The sequence below is a fragment of the Lissotriton vulgaris genome, chromosome 1_1, assembly GCF_964263255.1.
Source record: "Lissotriton vulgaris chromosome 1_1, aLisVul1.2, whole genome shotgun sequence".
NCBI lineage: Eukaryota > Metazoa > Chordata > Amphibia > Caudata > Salamandridae > Lissotriton > Lissotriton vulgaris.
In genome coordinates this window covers 2,132,216,572-2,132,237,023 of record NC_141685.1, presented here as the reverse complement: position 1 = coordinate 2,132,237,023, position 20,452 = coordinate 2,132,216,572, and the positions used below count along the sequence as shown (strand labels likewise).

At 40.5% G+C, this 20,452-nt stretch overlaps 1 protein-coding gene across 7 annotated transcripts in view; it reads left to right on the top strand.

Moving 5' to 3' along the window:
• Nucleotides 1-20,452, top strand: part of CNOT2 (CCR4-NOT transcription complex subunit 2) — a 429,881-nt gene that overhangs the window by 392,636 nt on the left and 16,793 nt on the right. For all 7 annotated transcript variants that reach the window (XM_086921898.1, XM_086921930.1, XM_086921945.1 and 4 more), the window contains exon 14: nucleotides 10,555-10,655. In XM_086921898.1, coding sequence (XP_086778024.1) covers nucleotides 10,555-10,655 — 101 coding nt within the window. The remainder of the gene's footprint in view (nucleotides 1-10,554; nucleotides 10,656-20,452) is intronic.

Below are 20,452 nucleotides of genomic sequence, written 5' to 3'. Positions count from 1 at the left end.
CCCTTCAGAGGAACGTATTCAAAAGATTCTGAGGCTAACTTCACATCTAAAGAAAAAGTCAATTTCAGTAAAGTTATTCAAATCCTTGTTGGGGATGATGTAATCCTGCATCCCTTTAGTTCCAAATTGTCGGCTTCATATACGGCCTCTACAAGAACTTTTAGATCTTCAAAGGGTGCAAGATCAAGGTTTCTTCGAGGATCGGATCCTCATCAATCCTCAAATAAGGGAGGCTCTGTCATGGTGGGAATAAGACAGAACTTATCAGAAGGATTAATCTTTGAGCCTCAATCTCCCAGTTTTATAATGACAACAGATGCTTCATTGCAGGGATGGGGAGCGCACCTACAAGACCTAGTAATACAAGGACACTGGAGCAAACAGGAGGCTCAATTGCACATTAACTTATTGGAGCTAAAAGCGGTGTTCTTGAGCCTCCAAGCCTTTCTCCCCAGGATTCACAATTCTCCCGTACTAGTCAGGACAGACAATACAACAACAATGTTTTATCTAATAAAACAGTGGGGAACAAGATTGAAGCCCCTATCAGCGCAAGCTCAAGAAATCTGAAAATGGCTTCTAATGCACAATATCTCTTCAAGTTCAACATGTTCCCGGAATACACAACATAAGAGCAGATTTGCTAAGCAGATCAACAAGTGTTTGTCACGAATGGGAACTGACTCAGGATCAACTAATATGAATATTTCGACTAAGGGGCACTCCTGCTCTGGACCGGTTTGTCAATCGAAACAACCAAAAGTGCAAACAGTTCACAAGCAGATTCCCTCAGCCAGAATCTTGGAGGAAGGCTTTTCAGCTACGCTGGACAGGGATGTTCGCATATGCATTTCCCCCATTTCCGCTGATCCCAAAGGTGCTCAGGAAAGTGACATGGGAACCGTGTCACCTAAATCTGATAGCCCGGCATGGCTGAGACAATTCTGGTTCTCCGAGCTTCTTCACTTATCAGTGACCCCCAGAGTGCAGTTTCCTCTAATCCAGGATTTGATTTCCATGAACAAGGAGCAAGTTCTTCAACCCCAATTGGCCTCGCTGAACTTGTCGGCATGGAACCTCATGAGCACCAATTTCAGTCCTTAAACATTAATGAAGAATGCAGCGATATCCTCTCCCACCCTCGTGCAATTTCCACAAATAAAACGTATGTGGCGAAGTGGAAAAGGTTTTGCCAATGATGTTTGACCCAATCTCTTCATCCCTTGCACTCTTCTCTGGAGCAGGTTCTCCCTTATCTATTACATCTAGCCAAGGCAGGCCTTTCTCATTCATCAGTCAAAGTGCATCTTGCTGCCATTTCAAGATATCGCAGGAAACCAAATCATCCATCTCTTTGGTCACAGAGACTGATAAAGAAATTTTTGAAAGGATTGTTCAGAGTTTTCCCTCCAATTCGACGTCCGTCAGGTCCATGGCAGTTTAACACGGTCTTGACGCAACTAATAAAACCACCTTCCTAACCAATTCACAAAGCTGAGTTACAGTTTGTATCTTGGAAAGTAGCTCTTCTCCTGGCTCTGACGTCAGCGAGAAGGGTCAGTGAGATCCAGGCTTTCTCCGTCACAGAGCCTTTACTTCAATTCAAATCAGACAAGGTGATATATTACAAATGAACCCTAAATTCATTCGAAAGTCCCTTCAGATTTTCACCTCAATTAACCTGTTGTTCTACCAACATATCTTAAAGACCCATCGTCTGCAGCAGAAAAATCTTTGCACACATTCGATGCCAAGAGGTGTTTAAAATGTTATATTAATAAGACAAAGTCCTTTAGAAAGACAAGTCTGCTAATCGCGTTTGCTGGTCCCAAAAAAGGTTTGGCTTTGTCAAGGACTAGCATATCCAGATGGATAACCTTTGTGTCACAAGAATGCCGGAAGTCCTTTACGCTCGACAGTTCGAGCTCACTCATCCAGAAAAATGACGACTTCAGCTGCATTGTTTGCGGAAGTATCGCTTCTGGAGATTTGCAGAGCAGCAACGTGGAAGAATGTCCACACGTTTACCAAGCACTACTGTTTGGACACAGCTTGGAAGGCAGATTCAGCAGTGGGACAAGCTGTACTACATCACCTTTTTCATTAAGGTATTTACCTTACAATTTCTAAAAAGGGCTCTTTTGTTCTTGTTAAATATCTTTTTCTTAAATGTTACATTGAATAGCTCTCACTATATGTCTTTGATTTTTATGTAATATATTACATTATGATGCATGCTGATACAGACAATCTGTTCTAGCTTTTAGAGTGAATATTTTAATTTCTCAAACAGGAAGCAGATCCTGAGGAAAAAGGGTGCTACCCTGGAAACGCTTACTTGTGAGAGTACTGCTTTCTATTCTGATACAAGCATGTGAATATATGAAAGATTTAATACTGGAGAAAAAACAAGTTACTTACCTGTACACTATGTTACTCCAGTATTTATATCTTTCATAGATTACCATGCGACCCGCACGCCTCCACGTTTCTCAGGTAGACCGTTTTTTGTTTAGCTCGGATTACTTCCTTGGCTCACTCTATGGGTTGGAAATCTGAGGCATGATGGTTCTGCTGGGGAGTGTTATCTCAGGGCTGGCGTCTCATTGGCTGACATTCGGTCCACATAGTGATGATAATGGGATACTAAAGTCTATAGTATCTATGGTAATCTATGCAGTTTTTTCTTTTACTGCTATCTATTTCCTTTACCATGAGACTCCCGCCATGACGACTGGAAAGATACAAGCATGTGAATCTATGAAAGATATCAATACTGGAGCACCATAGTGTATAGGTAAGTAACTTGTTTTTTCTCATCAAATCTTATACATTCATTCCTGTTAGTATTGTTTTATTCTTCAGGCACATCATTCAGAGCCATGACTGCTTGGTTGTCTTTAAAGGTGATGAGAGGTCATCAAAGGCAGTCACTACTTTGAGTTCTGTGTTTTGTTCAAGGAATTACTTCCTTTACTCACTCTTTCTTGATTTTCCCCCTCCGCCCCACACTCCTCTGTTGTTTTTTCACATTTTACGAAAATCGTAATTGAAACCATTGATTTAAAAAAATATATATATATTGCTTTCTTATGTTTGGCTTGTAGATATTGAGAATTAGATAGCTCAAACCTAGTTAGAAAGAAATGGAGCGCTGCTCATTTCTCAAAGGAATGCGAGACAATCTTAACCCCTTCCAGGCTCATGACGAGCTGGGCTTGTCATGAAGTAGCCTCCTACCAGGCTCATGACGAGCCCAGCTCGTCATGATCAATGGACTTTTGAAAACTCCAGCACAGGAGGAAAATATCACTAGCAGCGATTACTCAAATATAATTCATACAAGTTCATACCTTACATTTCACAATTTTAACTTTAGGGAGATTAAGTGATTTGCTCAGAATTACACAATGTGGAGTCAAGCTATCATCTTGTTTGCTTTAAGGAAGATGTCTATCAGTGTTCGGTTATTCTCGCCTGTGGATTTTACATAATGTTTTTTCCGTTTTTTGTTCAAGCGTTGCATTGTCACTTCAATTTTACATCCCATTTTTCTTAGGTGGGGAGTCCTCTTTCTCCCTACAGATAGATGTTTTTTATTAGAGGGGATCAGCTTTTTCTTAATAGTGTTGTGATTGATTGTTTAAATAGGTTTGTAGATAGCCTATTGGAGTCAGTAACCTATTTTTGATTTGAGTGGAGAAGAAGTTCCCTGCAGATGTCCAAGATCCAGCTCCAACGTCCAGCTTCAGGTGTATACATTGAAATACAGAGAATATGGGTTTTAGGGTGCTTGGTGCTTTACCAGGAACAACCTTCTCATTCCCCTTCATTTTGTTGTGGACCAGGCAGTATTCAAGAAAACAGAAAACCTGGCTCTTGAGGTACATACTATGTGACTTAATCCGAGACTGAAGGTGATTTGACCTAGAATATCTGGGATTGTTATGCTATGTTGACTTCTATAACATTGCGGGAAAGTCTAGTTGCTGTGTGCAACCTGCCCTGTGGCTATGGACCATCACCATTTCGTTAAGGCCAGCTGGCATGATTCTGAGATGCCGCATTTTTCGTTTATAGTGCACAATCATAAGGTGGAATCTCTCATTATTATGTTTCTCTAACGCTGGTTTGCTGATTAAGTGGCAGATACAATATCTCCTCTTCTAATGAGCAATGTAATGTCAGTTCACACTAGGAATCTGCTGTGATGAAGTTGTGTACAAGCGTTAAAATTACAACCCACCTCATGATCAGACACTCAAGGGATTTAAATATGACTGGCTGAGTTTCGGTGAAGAGCAGCTACGTTGTAAATACATTCAGAACTCCTCCTCTCCTTATACTTCTTTGTTTATATAATAATTTTTACACCCTGGATTAAAACATGTTCCATGAATCAAGCTAAGATTTGGAACAGTTTTTAGTAATTAGATCATGGTGTAAGATATAATTGATGGCGCTGATCGTGTATAGTTTGACATAGGAATTGGTTTTTTGTTGCTTGTGCTACTGAATGGAATTCGTAAGGGTTTAGCTCATATTGTTGAAGCCCCTCCCAATGAAATCTTATTGGGTGTTGTGTTCAGTGTGTCTGGTTTATGGACTGGGTTGATCACATCATAGGATGTTACCAGACCTAATCCTTCACATAATTGAGAGAAGGCAGGGATCTATTTTAATGGTTACCTTAAAGTTTTTGATGCCCTATGTTCCCGATCCTTTTAAAGACCCTTTCACTTCTTGGTTTCTCTTAGCCCTAGATTTGAACATGAGTCAAGTTTGTTTGTGTTTTTTTCTGCTGTTTTCTTCAGAGTTCTCTTTTCTAAATGGTTCCCACTGAATCTTTGGGTTGCTTTCTATTTCTCTTTCCTTTATCCTATTGCGTTTGAAAGTTTGTTTCTTTTGCCGGTGGGCTCCTGATTACCAGTTAAGGTATTGGCATGATAATGTTTGTTTTATCAAAGCCTTTGTAGGTACAATATATTACACTACAGGTTCATTTAGTTCAGAAATTCCAAAGGCAGTAGAACACAGCCTGTCTTTGCGGGGGCAGGAGAGGCTGTGGGAAGCCACCACGTCAGACCCTTTCATAGTAACAGCACAGTTTCATACTTGTTGGCTTCTTTCAATTGAAAATATTCAAGAAGCTTTTAAAATGGTGTGTATTTTAGCTTAGACTTCTTCGGTCACCGTCCTCATTCCTCTGAGGGATATGTAATCGTTAATTACATATTTTGTCCTTTTCAAATGAAGCCTGGAAGACTCCATACCTGTCCACGTAGCTCAGAAATATCTGCATTTCCCGAACTTTATAACCAGTTATGGTTAGCATTACAAGATGATGGTGTGTAAAGTGGTTGCGCATTCTTGTAACCACTCCATACCTGTCCACGTAGCTCAGAAATATCTTTTTTAAATGAGGGTTAATAAAATGTGTTCACAATCAATCCTAAACAGTACAGAAGTTTCACAATGCATGTCCCGAACTTTATAAACCGTTATGGTTAGCATTACAAGATGATGATGTGTAAAGTGGTTGCGTGTTCTTGCAACACTTGCTTACAAACAAATCTGACATGAGGAGCTTTGTAAAGTACCACAATGCATGTAGCAATACATGGCATATCTGTGCAAAGTGCCACTTCTGCCAATTTCATATGAACGGTACAAAAGGGTGTTGTAATGGACGGAGCATCTGAACCAATCAAACACTCACACCCAGTCAAATGAAGGCATGGCTTGGCAGTTCGGGCTGGACTGTTCCCATGAGGCACAGGGTCAGACTGATTTGCATATAGCCATGTCTGAACTGGGGTGGCAGAGTGGGCTAAAGAACGGTGATGGATTAAACCCAGATCTTTTGACTGGGTGTGAGTGTTTGATTGGTTCAGATGCTCCGTCCATTACCACCACCTTTTGGCCGCCATAAGTGTGGCAGAGTATGCTCAGATGTGAGTCCCTTGCTCACTTTGCCACTGGATTCAAGCAAAACGGCTGGAATGCCAGAAACCGGTCCTCGGAAGCTTGTTTCCTGTCCAGGGAAGGCATGGCTTGGCAGTTCGGGCTGGACTGTTCCCATGAGGCTGAGGGTCAGACTGATTTGCATATAGCTATGTCTGAACTGGGGTGGCAGAGTAGGCTAAAGAACGATGATGGATTCAACCCAGATCTTTTGACTGGGTGTGAGTGTTTGATTGGTTCAGATGCTCCGTCCATTACCACCCCCTTTTGTACCGATTTTGGCCGCCATAAGTGTGGCAGGGTATGCTCAGACATGAGTCCCTTGCTCACTTTACCACTGGATTCAAGCAAGCTGGGCTGAAGACGGCTGGAATGCCAGAAACCGGTCCTCAGAAGCTTTTTTACGGTCCAGTGAAGGCATGGCTTGGCAGTTCGGCTGGACTGTTCCCATGAGGCACAGGGTCAGACTGATTTGCATATAGCCATGTCTGAACTGGGGTGGCAGAGTGGGCTAAAGAACGGTAATGGATTAAACCCAGATCTTTTGACTGGGTGTGAGTGTTTGATTGGTTCAGATGCTCCGTCCATTATCACCCCCTTTTGTACCGATTTTGGCCGCCATAAGTGTGGCAGGGTATGCTCAGACGTGAGTCCCTTGCTCACTTTGCCACTGGATTCAAGCAAGCCGGGCTGAAGACGGCTGGAATGCCAGAAACCGGTCCTCGGAAGCTTGTTTACGGTCCAGGGAAGGCATGGCATGGCAGTTCGGGCTGGACTGTTCCCATGAGGCACAGGGTCAAACTGATTTGCATATAGCCACGTCTGAACTGGAGTGGCAGAGTGGGCTAAAGAACGGTGATGGATTAAACCCAGATCTTTTGACTGGGTATGAGTGTTTGATTGGATCAAATGCTCCGTCCATTACCATCCCCTTTTGTACCGCTTTTGGCCGCCATAAGTGTGGCAGGTTTTGCTCAGACGTGAGTCCCATGCTCACTTTGCCACTGGATTCAAGCAAGCCGGGCTGAAGACGGCTGGAATGCCAGAAACCGGTCCTCGGAAGGTTGTTTCCGGTCCAGGGAAGGCATGGCTTGGCGGTTCGGGCTGGACTGTTCCCATGAGGCACAGGGTCAGACTGATTTGCATATAGCCATGTCTGAACTGGGGTGGCAGAGTGGGCTAAAGAACGGTGATGGATTAAACCCAGATCTTTTGACTGGGTGTGAGTGTTTGATTGGTTCAGATGCCCCGTCCATTACCACCCCCTTTTGTACCGCATGTTAATATGAACTGCATAATTTTCTTATGCTTTGTGTGAAAGGTTACATAGCGTCTCTTTCAGTTCCAATGGGAATTGGCTCTTGAACACTCACTGGATTTCTGTCTTGACCTTTTAGCCTAATTTGTTCAGAGACCTTACATTGATTGCACATCCTAAAGCTTTTTGTTTTGACAATTAAAATGTTACTTAAAAAAATTAATTAAGCATTTATGAAATAGTCATTGATTAGTTGCATATCTGATATCATCTCTTTCCTGGCTGTAATACCTGGGTCTGTCACCCTGGCCTCTCAAAGGAGAAGGCATAATTATTTGCTTGCCCATCAAAGGATTGTTGTGTTCAGCATTACAGCATATTGCTCTTGTCTCTCCAGTTCTACTATCCCCTTAGCTATGTGAAAACTACAAGAGTAACAACTTGTAAAATTGGGGCCATTTTCCCCTTCTCTTCGCTCAAATAAAATACCGCCTTCATGCTGTTTTGAATTTTCTTAGATGAGATAAATGTACCCAAACCTCTTCCAAACATTTTTTTTCAAATAATTTTACATCTATCGACATAGCTACCAATTCATGATACAAAGATTTATGTTTGTACTTGTCAATGAAGAACAGGCGTTTAGCACAAATGCACACAATAAACCACATTATAAGCACTTCTCTTGCACAGCTTCCTCAATTTTTTGCTGTGCAGCTTAATGTGGATGCAACATCAAGTGATTTATGTAAACAAATTTAAATGGATCCCTTCAGCAGATCCTAATTAATTTCTTGTCTTTCAAGTGTCTTTTCTATACACATTTTTCTGAATTCTGCAATGTGATCTTACAACTACAATTATTTTAAATGGCAATTAATAACTTGTGCCCATAGACCCTGCCTCGAGCGCTTGAATTTGAGTTTTTATTATCTCAAGTTTTATTGTTACTGGATGTTTTACTGCTAATATATTTAGACTTCCTATCTTCTGGTCCTCATCTTCATTGTATTCATATTTTTTGGGGGAATTCTCCAACAGCCTAATAATCATTTGCTTGATTAACCTTTTTTTTTTAAAGTAGAAAATGGTCTCTGTAGTAATAAATCAAGTTTTTTAGTTGTCAAGTATTTGGGTCCATACCTGGGAATAAGTCCACAGTCTCATTTTACTGCAAGACAAGTACCTCTTTTGTATCACTTGATTCTCTGAGCGTAGCGAGGACTAGCCGTTTAAAGCCAACTCCAGAAGTTTGGCACCTCGGCCCAATCCTCGTGTTACACATCATCACTACTTCTATGCCCCAGCCTTCATGCTCCGCATTGTAGACTTTTCCAAAATGGCAACTTCAAGTGATCTGTAGAAAGACTTTCTCTGGGAGCTTCAGTTGCCCTCCTAACTGCCACAGCTGCCTACTTCCCCTCTCCAAATCTTTGACGGGGAGCCCCTCCTGGGACTTAACTCAGTTATTCTGGCAACCCTCCTTTGTTTCTCTGGGTCTGTTACTTCCAAGGCTAGGTGCAGTTTGAAAGTAATTATCTCAGACAGATTATGTCCACTATTTCCTCTGCCAGGAAAAGCCTGATTACTGTATTTATGGCCCTATTGTGTGGAGCAACCTTTAATCATCCTGTGAGCCAGCAGAGCAATTAACCTTGCCCAGCAGTGAGCAATTAGGTACTAAGTGAGATAAAGACGATAAGTCTTGAAATGCCAGAATCAGTGCAGATATATAGAAATTAATGTCTAGTCTGCAGTTGGCATCCTGATTTACCATAATATTGGTCCGTCAATTATCACACGGCCTAACTATGGTGAAAAAGTTGCTGGTGCAGATTTCCCCCATAGTGTACAGTACAGTGAAGCTCTCATAATTTTCAGCAAGTCAATACAAACGTACCTGCTCTACGGATTCCCACCAATAAAGCCTGCACAGGTCTGTATTAATTCATGAAGAGACCTTCTGAGATGCAACCTCTGTACAGATACGAGGATGAGTTAGTCGTCTCACTCAGCACACACACCTGTTCACATGCTTGTGCACACGTTTACGTTTAATCAGCCCAATGCTACGCAGCAACAGACCTTATTTTAAAAGGCAGGTGCTGGCAGTTAGTACTCACTATCCATTTTAACAGAGTTTGCAGTTAAACTCATTCCTTAATTTTTTTCAAAGAAACTATTCAGCTAAGTTAATAATCATAAAAGGACAGTCATCAGCCAATAAAAACATTATAAGCAGCAAAGCAAATCATTGCATGAATAATTAATCATGCACTATACATTTAAGAAAAGACCCAAGCTTCAAACTGACCACCTCATCGGTATCAGTAAAAATTATAGGTCAGAAATGCATCTTCTAAAATTCTTTTGTTTTGAGAGAGTAATTAATTTTTTTTTAAAGAATAGAAATTAATAAATACATTGTATGGACTATAACAATACTGGCACTGTTGAACTGGCCAAGAGGGAAGTATAACACATTCTGGATAGTGCCTGACCTAAACCTAAATAGTAACACCTTCTCCCAGCGACCCTTGTTACATAACAGACATGGTTAAATGGAGGAAGTAGTCTGTAACATCATGTAGTGGCGTCTACCTGGCTTAGTTAGCACTTTTCACATTCAAGATGTCTTATCTAAAAAAAATTACTCTTACCCCATAATTTGTCCCATTTACCTGTGGAGGTTGGATTATAAAACAACTATATTCTCTTTAGAGTTTACATGTCTAATATAACACAACCTCAGGATTTTACGTCCTTTATCACACTGCAAGCAATCCTTGATGGCCTCACAGTTAAAGATTGTGTTCACTGCTTCAGATTGATATCAAGAGCAACAAAGGGGCAAGTTTGATAATGTCCTCAATATATAGGAAGCCCAATACTTCATGGCACACATAGTGGGTACTGCTAGGGGGCAATGATGGTATAGGCCGACAAAACAGAAACATACCCCTATGCTCACCTGGCCATGTGTTCTCCTTACTTTGTTTATTCATCTTCTGTTGGATTCCACAAGAGGGGATTGGGAGTAGTGTGAATTTGAGATGTTACTAGTATGTACGGTGTGACATTCGTACATGTGATAAAGAGGGGCAGCATTTAAGAGAGAAATTCAAAAGTTGGTTAATTGTGAAGAAACATACTCGAGGAAAGCCTCGCTTTCCATGTAAACATACTGTTCAGGATTAAAAAATGTTGGACCTATGTGATGACTTAATGATATTTGTACCTAAAGTGTTTTGAGCGGGGTTCAAATCTTGAATACACAACTTACAACCTGTTTATTTTTAAATTTACACCTTAATTTTTCTCATCTTTTATAGCTGGCTGCAATAAAACTTGGCAGATATGGTGAAGACCTACTATTCTATCTCTATTACATGAATGGTGGAGATGTTTTACAACTTTTAGCAGCAGTAGAGCTGTATGTAGACAATGCTTCATATTTTATCTTGTGTTTGTTGTATAATTTGAAACTGTTAAATGTCTTTTTAAATGTGTAATTTGCTTAAACATGTTTCTGATTTTTTATTGCGACTTTAGTACTTTATGGGCTTACTTGTGTGAGCTATTCAATTTGAGTTTGTGTTGTGGATAGCCATTGTTTTATGTGTTCTCAAGCTTTGTTTGTGAAAACTATGAAAAGTAATTGCTTAAAATATTTTGGAAGATATATATACAATTTAGAAAATGCTTGTAAAACTTACCAATTGAGTTCGATTGAATCCCCTTAAGTAATGCATCTCTTTTCAGCACTTTGTTATTTTTCCCTTATTACAATGACTTTTTGCTACTATATCTCCAGGCTTTCTGTTAAAAAGTTGTGTGATTATTCAATGAGAGGAGTGGCTATATGTGTGTTACTGGTAGCATACATCAATTTAGAGAGTACGGTCATGGAAATTAAACCAAAAGGGTCAATTGCAGTACTTAGAGCCGATAGTTGCAGATGAGGTCCACCGGGTCTATTTTGGGAATCAGCACTTACTATACCGCACCAAATTTTGACCCAGAGCAAGTGAGGGAAAATATGCACAAGGATAAAAGAGATAGACCAAGAAAGTTGGGAAAACCTTGACAAAGAGAGAAAGTAGGGATGAAGTAGAAGGAGTGAGATAAAGAGGAAGTAACTCTGGGCCCTGGCACTTGTTGTTTTACAAATAGAGCACTTTGCTATTTCCCAAGTTGAGCATTTTTTTGTAGTAAACCTGATAAATGTAAAATATTATCTAAAATGTCTTCATAGCCACTGCAGTTTATCCTACGTTGATAGGTCCGAAATTGTTATTGGGCACTTGGTAACTCTAAATGTGCAACTCACGATATTATGCAGTTTGAGCACTTTATTTACACAATAACTTATGGAAGTAACTGAGCATTATTTACCAGAATACATTTCAGTTAATATTTCATGTAGGATCAATAAGATTTTGATTAAATAGGCTTTTGTGAATGACAGACTCCCACCCCATGTATTTTGTTTACCTCAAGTTTGTGTCACTTTTTTCTGAATTTTGTTTTCTTAATCAAAAAAGCTTTATTGAAAAAAAAATCATCAAAATCTATGGGAAAGTCATCCCAGTACACTTTCCTGCAAAAAGATGACGGTTTGGATTGTGGCCATAATTAATGATTACCTTGGGTGAGTGCATGAATGAAAATATTTACGTAACTCACAACTATGAGGATCACTGTCTCTTAATTGATATTTTAGTTTAATGTCCTTTACACTTCCATACCTTCTTCTCTCTTCAACATTAGCATTAATTGACCAAAAATCATATTCAGGCTTTCTTGAAGAAAATCCCAAAACTCACTGGTGAAATCGGAGTAATTCAATGTTTGCAAACATTTAGACCCCCATATTTATATACAGTAATGTGGGTACTCATTTATGTGATGTGCAGAGATGCTGATCTTATAACCGGGTCTACTAAGTAGCATTTCTGTGGCATTGTCTGCAGTTTGTGGCAAATATTTTCTATACGAAACCATACATAGAATCAAACAATTCTGCTGCTAAATATTTAAATGGTGGGGGTGGGAAGTCTAGCAGCGATGTATGTCATGCTAACTATACAATCCTGGCTCCTTGATATACTTCCATAAAAATATTTGTTGTTCACAGGTTTTCATTTTAGATTAGTTTTTTTGGATCATTGAAGATGTAATTTGGCTTGGGTAGTGTTAGAACTGGAGATCCTTAGTTGGCAGAGGTATGTACCTTTGTCCAAGTAAGTTCCGTTGCTTCTAGTCAGGATAAGGGGGATGCACACTTTAGATAGGTAACACTTGTCCTATGCACACGCTGATATCATTGACAGAAGTGCCTGTCTGTTAATCATAAGCCTTTATCACAATCATGAAAATAAACAACACAGTGAGATGAAATCTTTTTAAATATTATTCCAGAAATGAGTCGTTTGATGTTCTGTTCCTTTATTTCATGCGAGATTGCCCAGCGAACACGTGTTTTGTAGTGGGACCTATCCCAACCGACTTCTTCAGAGCTGACAACAAAAACAAAGAAAATTTGTCCCGTTCTATTTCCGTTCCGGCTGTAAAATTCTGTTCCCTCTTGCGATCTTGATCTACTATTCTACCAAGATTTTTGGTTGTGTATCTAATGTTACTTTAACGTGTCAAATTTAGGTTGAGTGCGTCATTTCCCAATATAATGTAGATCGTAAGAACTTCCCGCCAGTAGTGAGTATCTAAGAGTATGCGCTTCGTATCCCTCTGCTGCTTCCTGCGTGTGTAGTTTGACCTGGACAGATAGGCACTGCTCACCCCCTTGGTACCTTCGCATGAGCAGACAGGCTAATCCCAAAGGCAATGTATATGTTATTTGTACTCAAAACACACAGATATATAGTAAAGACACAACTAATGGACAACATACCAGTTTAAAAAAATTGAATATCTTTATCCATACAAGACCAAAACAACATAAAAATCCAACATACCTGCAGTAAAATAGCACTTCAAAGTAGTTAGTTCCAAAATAGAGCTTGTAGAAAACAAATAGCTCCGCCGGAGACTATTACGACGTTGTGATAGCAATACATCCAAAGTATGGCACTGACCGCCAGGTGCACGGTGACAGATGCAGAGTCACACGGACCCCCAAACAAACAGTACTTTAGAAAATGAAGTTTATGACGAGGAACAGCGTCGTAGAGGTGAGACCTCAAGGCCGGCTTCCTGGCTGCCACGGGGGAGGCGAGGGCTCATGTCCGCAAGGAGGCGACGGGTCGAATCCAGAAAAGGAGAAGTCGGTTACATCGGTAGTGAGGCGTAGGTTCCGGTGAGGTGTCTGTTCCCGTGAGGCAATGCGAAGTTGACTAGTTCATGTAGTCACCCTCAGGGGTTATCGGAGCAGCGATGACAGAATGCAGGCACTGGCGAAGATAGAGTTAGTGCAAGTTCTGACGTCGGGAAGGCCTTTAACTGCAGGCTTCGAAGGGCTTCGTAGCTGCAGTGCAGGCTGGGGGGTGGGCCATGCACTTGACGAGCGATGCCCCTGGCCTCAGTGCAGGTCACGGCGTCACAGCAGTATTGCTGATGGCATCGGAGATTGTTTTTCTGGCTTCTCTTAGGTTTCTTCCAGCTTCAACAGCAGGTACAGTGTCCAGAGGCCCAAACTGGAATAGGCATCTGCTGGCAGGTCAGAACGCCCCACAATGGAGTTCAACAGGAGCTAGAGGTGAAGTCATTGTGTCCCTGAGACTTCAGAAAAGGAGGCAAGGCACACAAAAGCCTTGGAGATTCTTTTGGTAGCAGAGGATCTTTACCTTCTGATAGTGTTGCGAACGCCAAAATCTGAGGACTCCTTCAGCAAAGAAAAAATTGTCATATGTCAAACTAATCTGAAAGAAAAGTTAACATCAACTGTGGCTGGACAGAAGAGAGTTTGAGATGCTTAAAAAATGGGTGCTTAAAAAATGGGAAGATGAAGTTCACAAAAGGTTGAAACTGATGAGTGAAGAGATTCAAATATTTATTATTGTAACAACAAGTGCTACAAGTCGTACACAATGGAAAAAAGCCTGGAAAGAAATTGTCAGAAACCAGTGAATAACAGCAAGAATGAGTCTCCTGAGAAAGCGATGACAACCAAACCCATTGCCAATCCACTTAAAAGATCGATGGCTACCCCTCGTTACTCCCCATTAACTGATCAGAAAGCAGAAGATGTTCTGTATGCTATCTGTGATTTAGCCAGAATAAGAGCCAATGGGATTGACGACAGAACAGAGATTATGGTTCATCAAGCAGGTTTCTTAGCAAAGTTCCAGTCTTTGTCTTTTCCTTGGTACAAGCAGCAACTGCAGGCCAACCCTACACAGCACACAGCAAAGCGGCAGTACTCTTCTTCACAGCTCTCTATCTCTTTTCCTTGTCAAAGGTTTCTCATGAATCCAGAAGTGATCGAACCATCTGGGGTTGAAGGTCCACTACTTATACCCCATTATGTCTTTTCTCTTCTTTGTGCAAGGGTCTCTGATCCCAGTCAAAACCAGTTCTGTCCTCACTGGTGCAGTATGACCTTAGGGGGTGGAGACTGCATTGTGCAAGGGGGACGGGCCGTATTCAGGTGCAAGGAAAACTCCCCCCACTACTCTAAATGAAGCTAAGGTCTCTTCAGCTCAGCTCAGAGTTATCTAGAAAGGGCCAGGCACACATCAACAACCCCCCCCCCCCCAGGGGCTGTCTACAGTGAATGCATATCCCCAGCCCCTCCAAAGCCAGACAGTCAATCCACCAACAGGAAGAGTCACACAGAATGGTTAAGCAAGGAAATGCCTACTTTCTAAAAGTTAAAAAAAATTGCCCTGTGCACCGTCGCACACCAGATTCAAGATGCACTGCAATTGTAGGGCAAAAGCCAGTTGTGGTTATCCAATAAACCCAGTCCTTTATTCAAAATCATTTGAAGTAATCCAAAGTACTCCAAAGTAAACACAGAGGCAGCACGATTTCAATCATTTAATGTTGAAGATATGCCCATCCAGGCCTTATCCTACAACGCATTGAATCCCACTATTCATCCTGGGCATCCTTACTGTCAAACATTCACCAATGCATTTCGGACACTTTGTATTACTTTGAATGATTTTGAATAAAAGACTGCGTTTATTGGATAACCACGACTGGCTTTTTGCCTACAATTGCAGTGCATCTTGAATCTAGTGCGCAACGGTGCACCGGGCAAGTTTTTTATGTTGAAGGTCGTGCTACAGGGGTAGAGCACGCTTGACGTTTGCACACTAATACTCTAAATATTTTGCCGTTGAACATGTGCTGAATTAGGAAGAGCATTTATAGATGGAGTGCACTTGACCGTTCACAGTCAGAAGCAATATGTAATACTTTCTAAAAGTGCCATTTTCAAATGCACAATTTAAAACCATCTTTACTAAAATATATCTTATTAAATTATGAGTTCAGAGAGACTAAACTTAATTTCTCTATCTTGTCCCAATGGGAAGTTATACGTGTAAGATGTTACAAAGTATCTCACATGTTAGCCTATGGGGCAGATATCCTTTCAATAGTCAAAAACAAAATGTACTGTATTTCGCTATTAGGACAAGTCACACACACCAGTTCTTGTCCTACCTTTCCCATACACTGCACACTGCCCATTAGGGTACCATGGGCCTTCCTGAGGGGTGCCTTACATGTAAGAAAAGAGAAGATTAGGGCATGGCAAGTGGGTGCACTTGCCAGGTCGGCATGGCAGTTTAAAACAGCACGCAGACAGTACAGTTGCAGGTCTGAGATATCTTTGTAGGGCTACTGATGTGGGTCGCACAGTCAGTGCTGCAGACCCACTAGTAGCATTTGATTTTCAGGTTCTGGCACACTTAGTGCACTTTAGTAGGGACTTAGCATGAAATCAAATATGCCAATCTGGGATGATCAATTTTAATAACCATTTGTACAGGGAGCAATTGCAGTTTGACACTGATCAGCAGTGGCAAAGTGCCCACAGCATCTAAGCCAGCAAAAACGAAATCCAGTACAGCATCCAAAATACAAGTGGTAGAGGCCAAAAAGTCAGGGGAAACAACGCCAAAGATGCCATGTATAACAGGTAGACATTGCTAATCTGGGCCGTATTTTTCAGGGCGACATTTTTAATAGTGGCATATGTGTTGTAGTGATGATGTAATATTTCAGAAACCATGAGACCTAGATACTTCATTTTGGTGTCAAAACATAGGTTTTTGAGATTAAGTAGTCATCTAAATGCAGAAAAAGGTTACTCCTCAGAGCAACCCTTCCGCCATTTTCCAAAATGGCGGTTCTATAATGATGTCTTTTAGCGATCGTATTGGTAATTTATTTTATTATTGTTTTTTGTTTCAGGTTTTCCATTGATTCAAATTCGTAAAATATGAGCAAAGCATTTGGTAGCAGACGATCTTTACCTTCTGAGAGTTTTGCTAACTACAAAATCTGAGGACTTTTGTCATATGCCAAACTAATCTGAAAGAAAAGTTAACATCAACTGTGGCTGGACAGAAGAGTTTGAGATGCTGAAGAAATATGGCAAGACGAAGTTCACAAAAGATTGAAACTGGGTGAAGAGGTTCAAATATTTATCATTGTGACAACAAGATCTACAAGTTATACACAATGGAAACAAGCCTGGAGAGAAATTGTCAGAAACCAGTGAATCACAGCAAGAATGAGTCTCCTGAGAAAGCGATGACAACCAAACGTATTGCCAATCCACTTAGAAGATCGATGGCTACCCCTCGTTACTCCCCATTAACTGATCAGAAAGCAGAGGATGTTTTGTATGTTATCTGTGATTTAGCCAGAATAAGGGCCAAAGGGATTGACGAAAGAACAGAGTATATGATTTTCAAAGGGCAAACATGTTTTTATCTGTAGCTAGTTTCGTTCAAGATGAAGTTTTCAGCCGAGTAGGTGATCTAAACAGCGAGGTGGATGTATTTACAGCTGATTTGTATGCCTACCCAAAATGAAGTTTTAAAGCCCCTCTTGAGTCCTGGCTATTGGTTCACACTCAGTGAGATCAGCGAAATAAATGTCAACATTGATGAAACTGTGTTGATCCATAATAATGAAATTAAGATTTTTCTGGTGAGAATGTACAATGACTGATTTAATTTTTATCAGTCTTAACAAGACGAATGAGCCACTTATGGTGTTCTCAGTTGATTTGATTCTTGAAGCAGGAACCATTTTTTTTAGCAACATCCATAAAGATTTAGATTTTGGGCTTAATGGTAAATGTTGTGATGCTCTAGAGCTCCGCAAATTATGTCAACAAGAATACCTGATGTTGCATTAACGTTTTTTTTCATCATTGTTTAATATCAGCAAAACTGTTGCAAACTAAAGTTCTTGAGTTTGAACATAAGGCAACAGATTTGATGATGACTTTGAAGATGGAGACGAAGAAGTGGAAGACCATTTCATGAACAACATGCTTATGCTGTGCAAATGTTCTGTCTTTTCCAAATCATGTATTATGTACATGATTTGGAAATCATATACATGACATCACAGCAATAAAATAACCCTGCTACACATGATGACTACCCATGCAATCTACGACAAGTGCAAAAGTAGAGAGCTAATCACTTCAATGAATAGGATTGGTGTATCAACAAGTTACGGAGCAGGAACTTGTAAGCAGCTCATGCTGTGAAATCTTGTGAATCCGACAGCACACCACTTCCAAGTCACTTTACGAGGATAGGATTTACAATTGCTGCTCTTGATCATCTTGATTTTGAAGACCGCTCTTCTTTGTCTTAAACATCCAGCAATCATGATACTGCCATGGTGCTTTTTCAAGACAGTACCAATAACGTAGCTGCTGGAAAAAAAGCAATATCAGCTGTAGGCATAAACAAACGAATCTTCAAACTTATAACCCTACTTGTGCAAAATCACTACAAGCCATCAACACTTCCCAGTCTACCAGAAAGTTTCATAGTGGCAGAGGACATTGAGCTTCTTCTACCTGATGCTACGGTCCGCAAAGCAGATTAATTGAATTTATCATATTGCTTATTTGATGCGGACTGAATGATGAAAAAAAGCTTGATCCTCCTTGGGCTAGAATTCATGCTGTCATCTCCCAGAATGCCACTAAAGAAGGTTGGGCTTTTACCAGTTATACCATCTCCACTCAAAAACTACGCAACAGTATACACGCTCTAAACAATTTCCTAAATGTGATCAGCTTGAAGGCCAGCATATTCTGCCTATTTTCTGCGTTGAACGTGTTTTTCGTATTATAGCTGACATTTTGTATGAACAATCCAGTAGAATTTGATGATCTTTATCCAATGATGGGCATTTTCAACATGACAAAAGTTGCAGTGCGGTGGACAGTAATTTATCTGAGTGGATGTGATATAAACAATGCACTTATTGAGATTGAAATCTTTGAAAGCAAAACTGTCCTGTCAGTATTGAGCGTAACTCATATGTTTGTCCGTTACAAGGTATGCTCATCTTATCTGAGGCTAGAGAAACAGTGCTTTGCAATGCTTTGTGGGCCAAGAAAAACAAATTTCGTTTTGCATATCGTATGCCTGAAGTGAACAAGGCACAGAATGCACTTCATTTAAAAGACATAATGCGAATCCAGGCAATGTTCAATACACTCAGTTCAAGATCAGAAAACCTCAGAACCAACTTTGTAGAGTTTGTCAAAGAAAGGGAAGAAAAATCAGAACTTTGCAAGTACTAGGGAAATGTTTTACATATGATGGCTCTAATGAAAAACTTGGTAAATGCTGATCTGGAAGGTGATTGAGACCTGCACGTGAAGACTGTGGAGTCAGTGATTACTGTGTTTCGCAGCTTGGATTACATACATAAACTACCTGAGATATGTGTTCTGGTATTTGGAAAGAGTGAAGAAGCTAAGGGTGGAAAAACCATACCTGTACAGAAAATTCATCCAAAGACATTTTGTGGTGAACGACCGAGAGTGAAAGCTCAATGCTGTGGCTCCAGATGAAACTGGAACAGACGATCCACAGAAAACTCCAAGGAACTTTTTGTTCAGACACAGAAGTGTATATGTTGCTTAATGGCAGCCAGTTTACCATAAAGCCCTTTCTATGTCCAATGTTTTCAGAGAGATTACAAATTCAAAATTAATGGACCATCATGAAATTGTTCTTCACCACAAACATTTGGGGAAGAGAGGGGAACGTTTTAATAAACATGTGACAGCCTTCTCAGTGTCATGCAGAAGCAAGGAAACCCTTTTGAAATTACTGAACCTCTGTGACTACACAACTTCATGATCAAACAATATGTGGATATTGATATAAAGACACGTCTACTAGATGTCCTGGAACATGGATCAAAACTATATGTTTAACTGAAGCAGGAGAGATTTGTATTGGAAGAGAAAAAGCTGGTTGACATTATCTTAAAGCTGAATTGCCATGCTTTAATTGCCATAGTAAGAGTTGCGTCCAACCAGCCACTACAAAACAGGCTACAATTAAAACCCTTTCCATAAGCACATGGAGAGATGAATGTAGCAAATGAAAGGGGTGAATTTATCAAGGACATTCTGCCGCATGATCTTCTTCTAGCAAACACATTATTTGATGGAGATTCTGCAACCAAGCCAGTGAAGCACAAACATGTGCAAGAGCTCGAAAAAGAGCTTTTTCCTGAAGAATTTCAATTTTTAAAGGTGCCCTTATTGAAACCTGCTGCTGTTGTGGACTATATGTCACACTTGCGAATGGTCAATATTTTATACATTCAAAACTTCGGAGCGTCGTTCAGACTGTTCTACAGATATCAAAGTCAGTGTGCACCTTGCAAGAACTGCACATTGTCTTTGACAGTTATCTTGAACTGTCTGTCAAAGAATGTCTTCAAGTGGAATAATTGACCTTGCATGCATCAAAGGTTTGATTCGTATACCTGCGAAACCTTATAAATTCCAATCACCAACACCAAACAAGATGCACTTGAAGATGTTAAAACATTGCTGATGCTTCAGTTAACACTTAATTTCCAATTTTTGCAAGTGGAATGATTGTCAATGAGGGGGTGGTGCCTGCAGAGAGAGGTTTAAAAGGGTTTGGCCAGATTGTTCAAGAACCTAACAGTAAATTGGAGGAAGCTGACCTTCGTATTGTGCCTCATGTTGACTGGGCTATTCGAAGTGGCTCCAATTGAGTCGTGACACAGATGTGA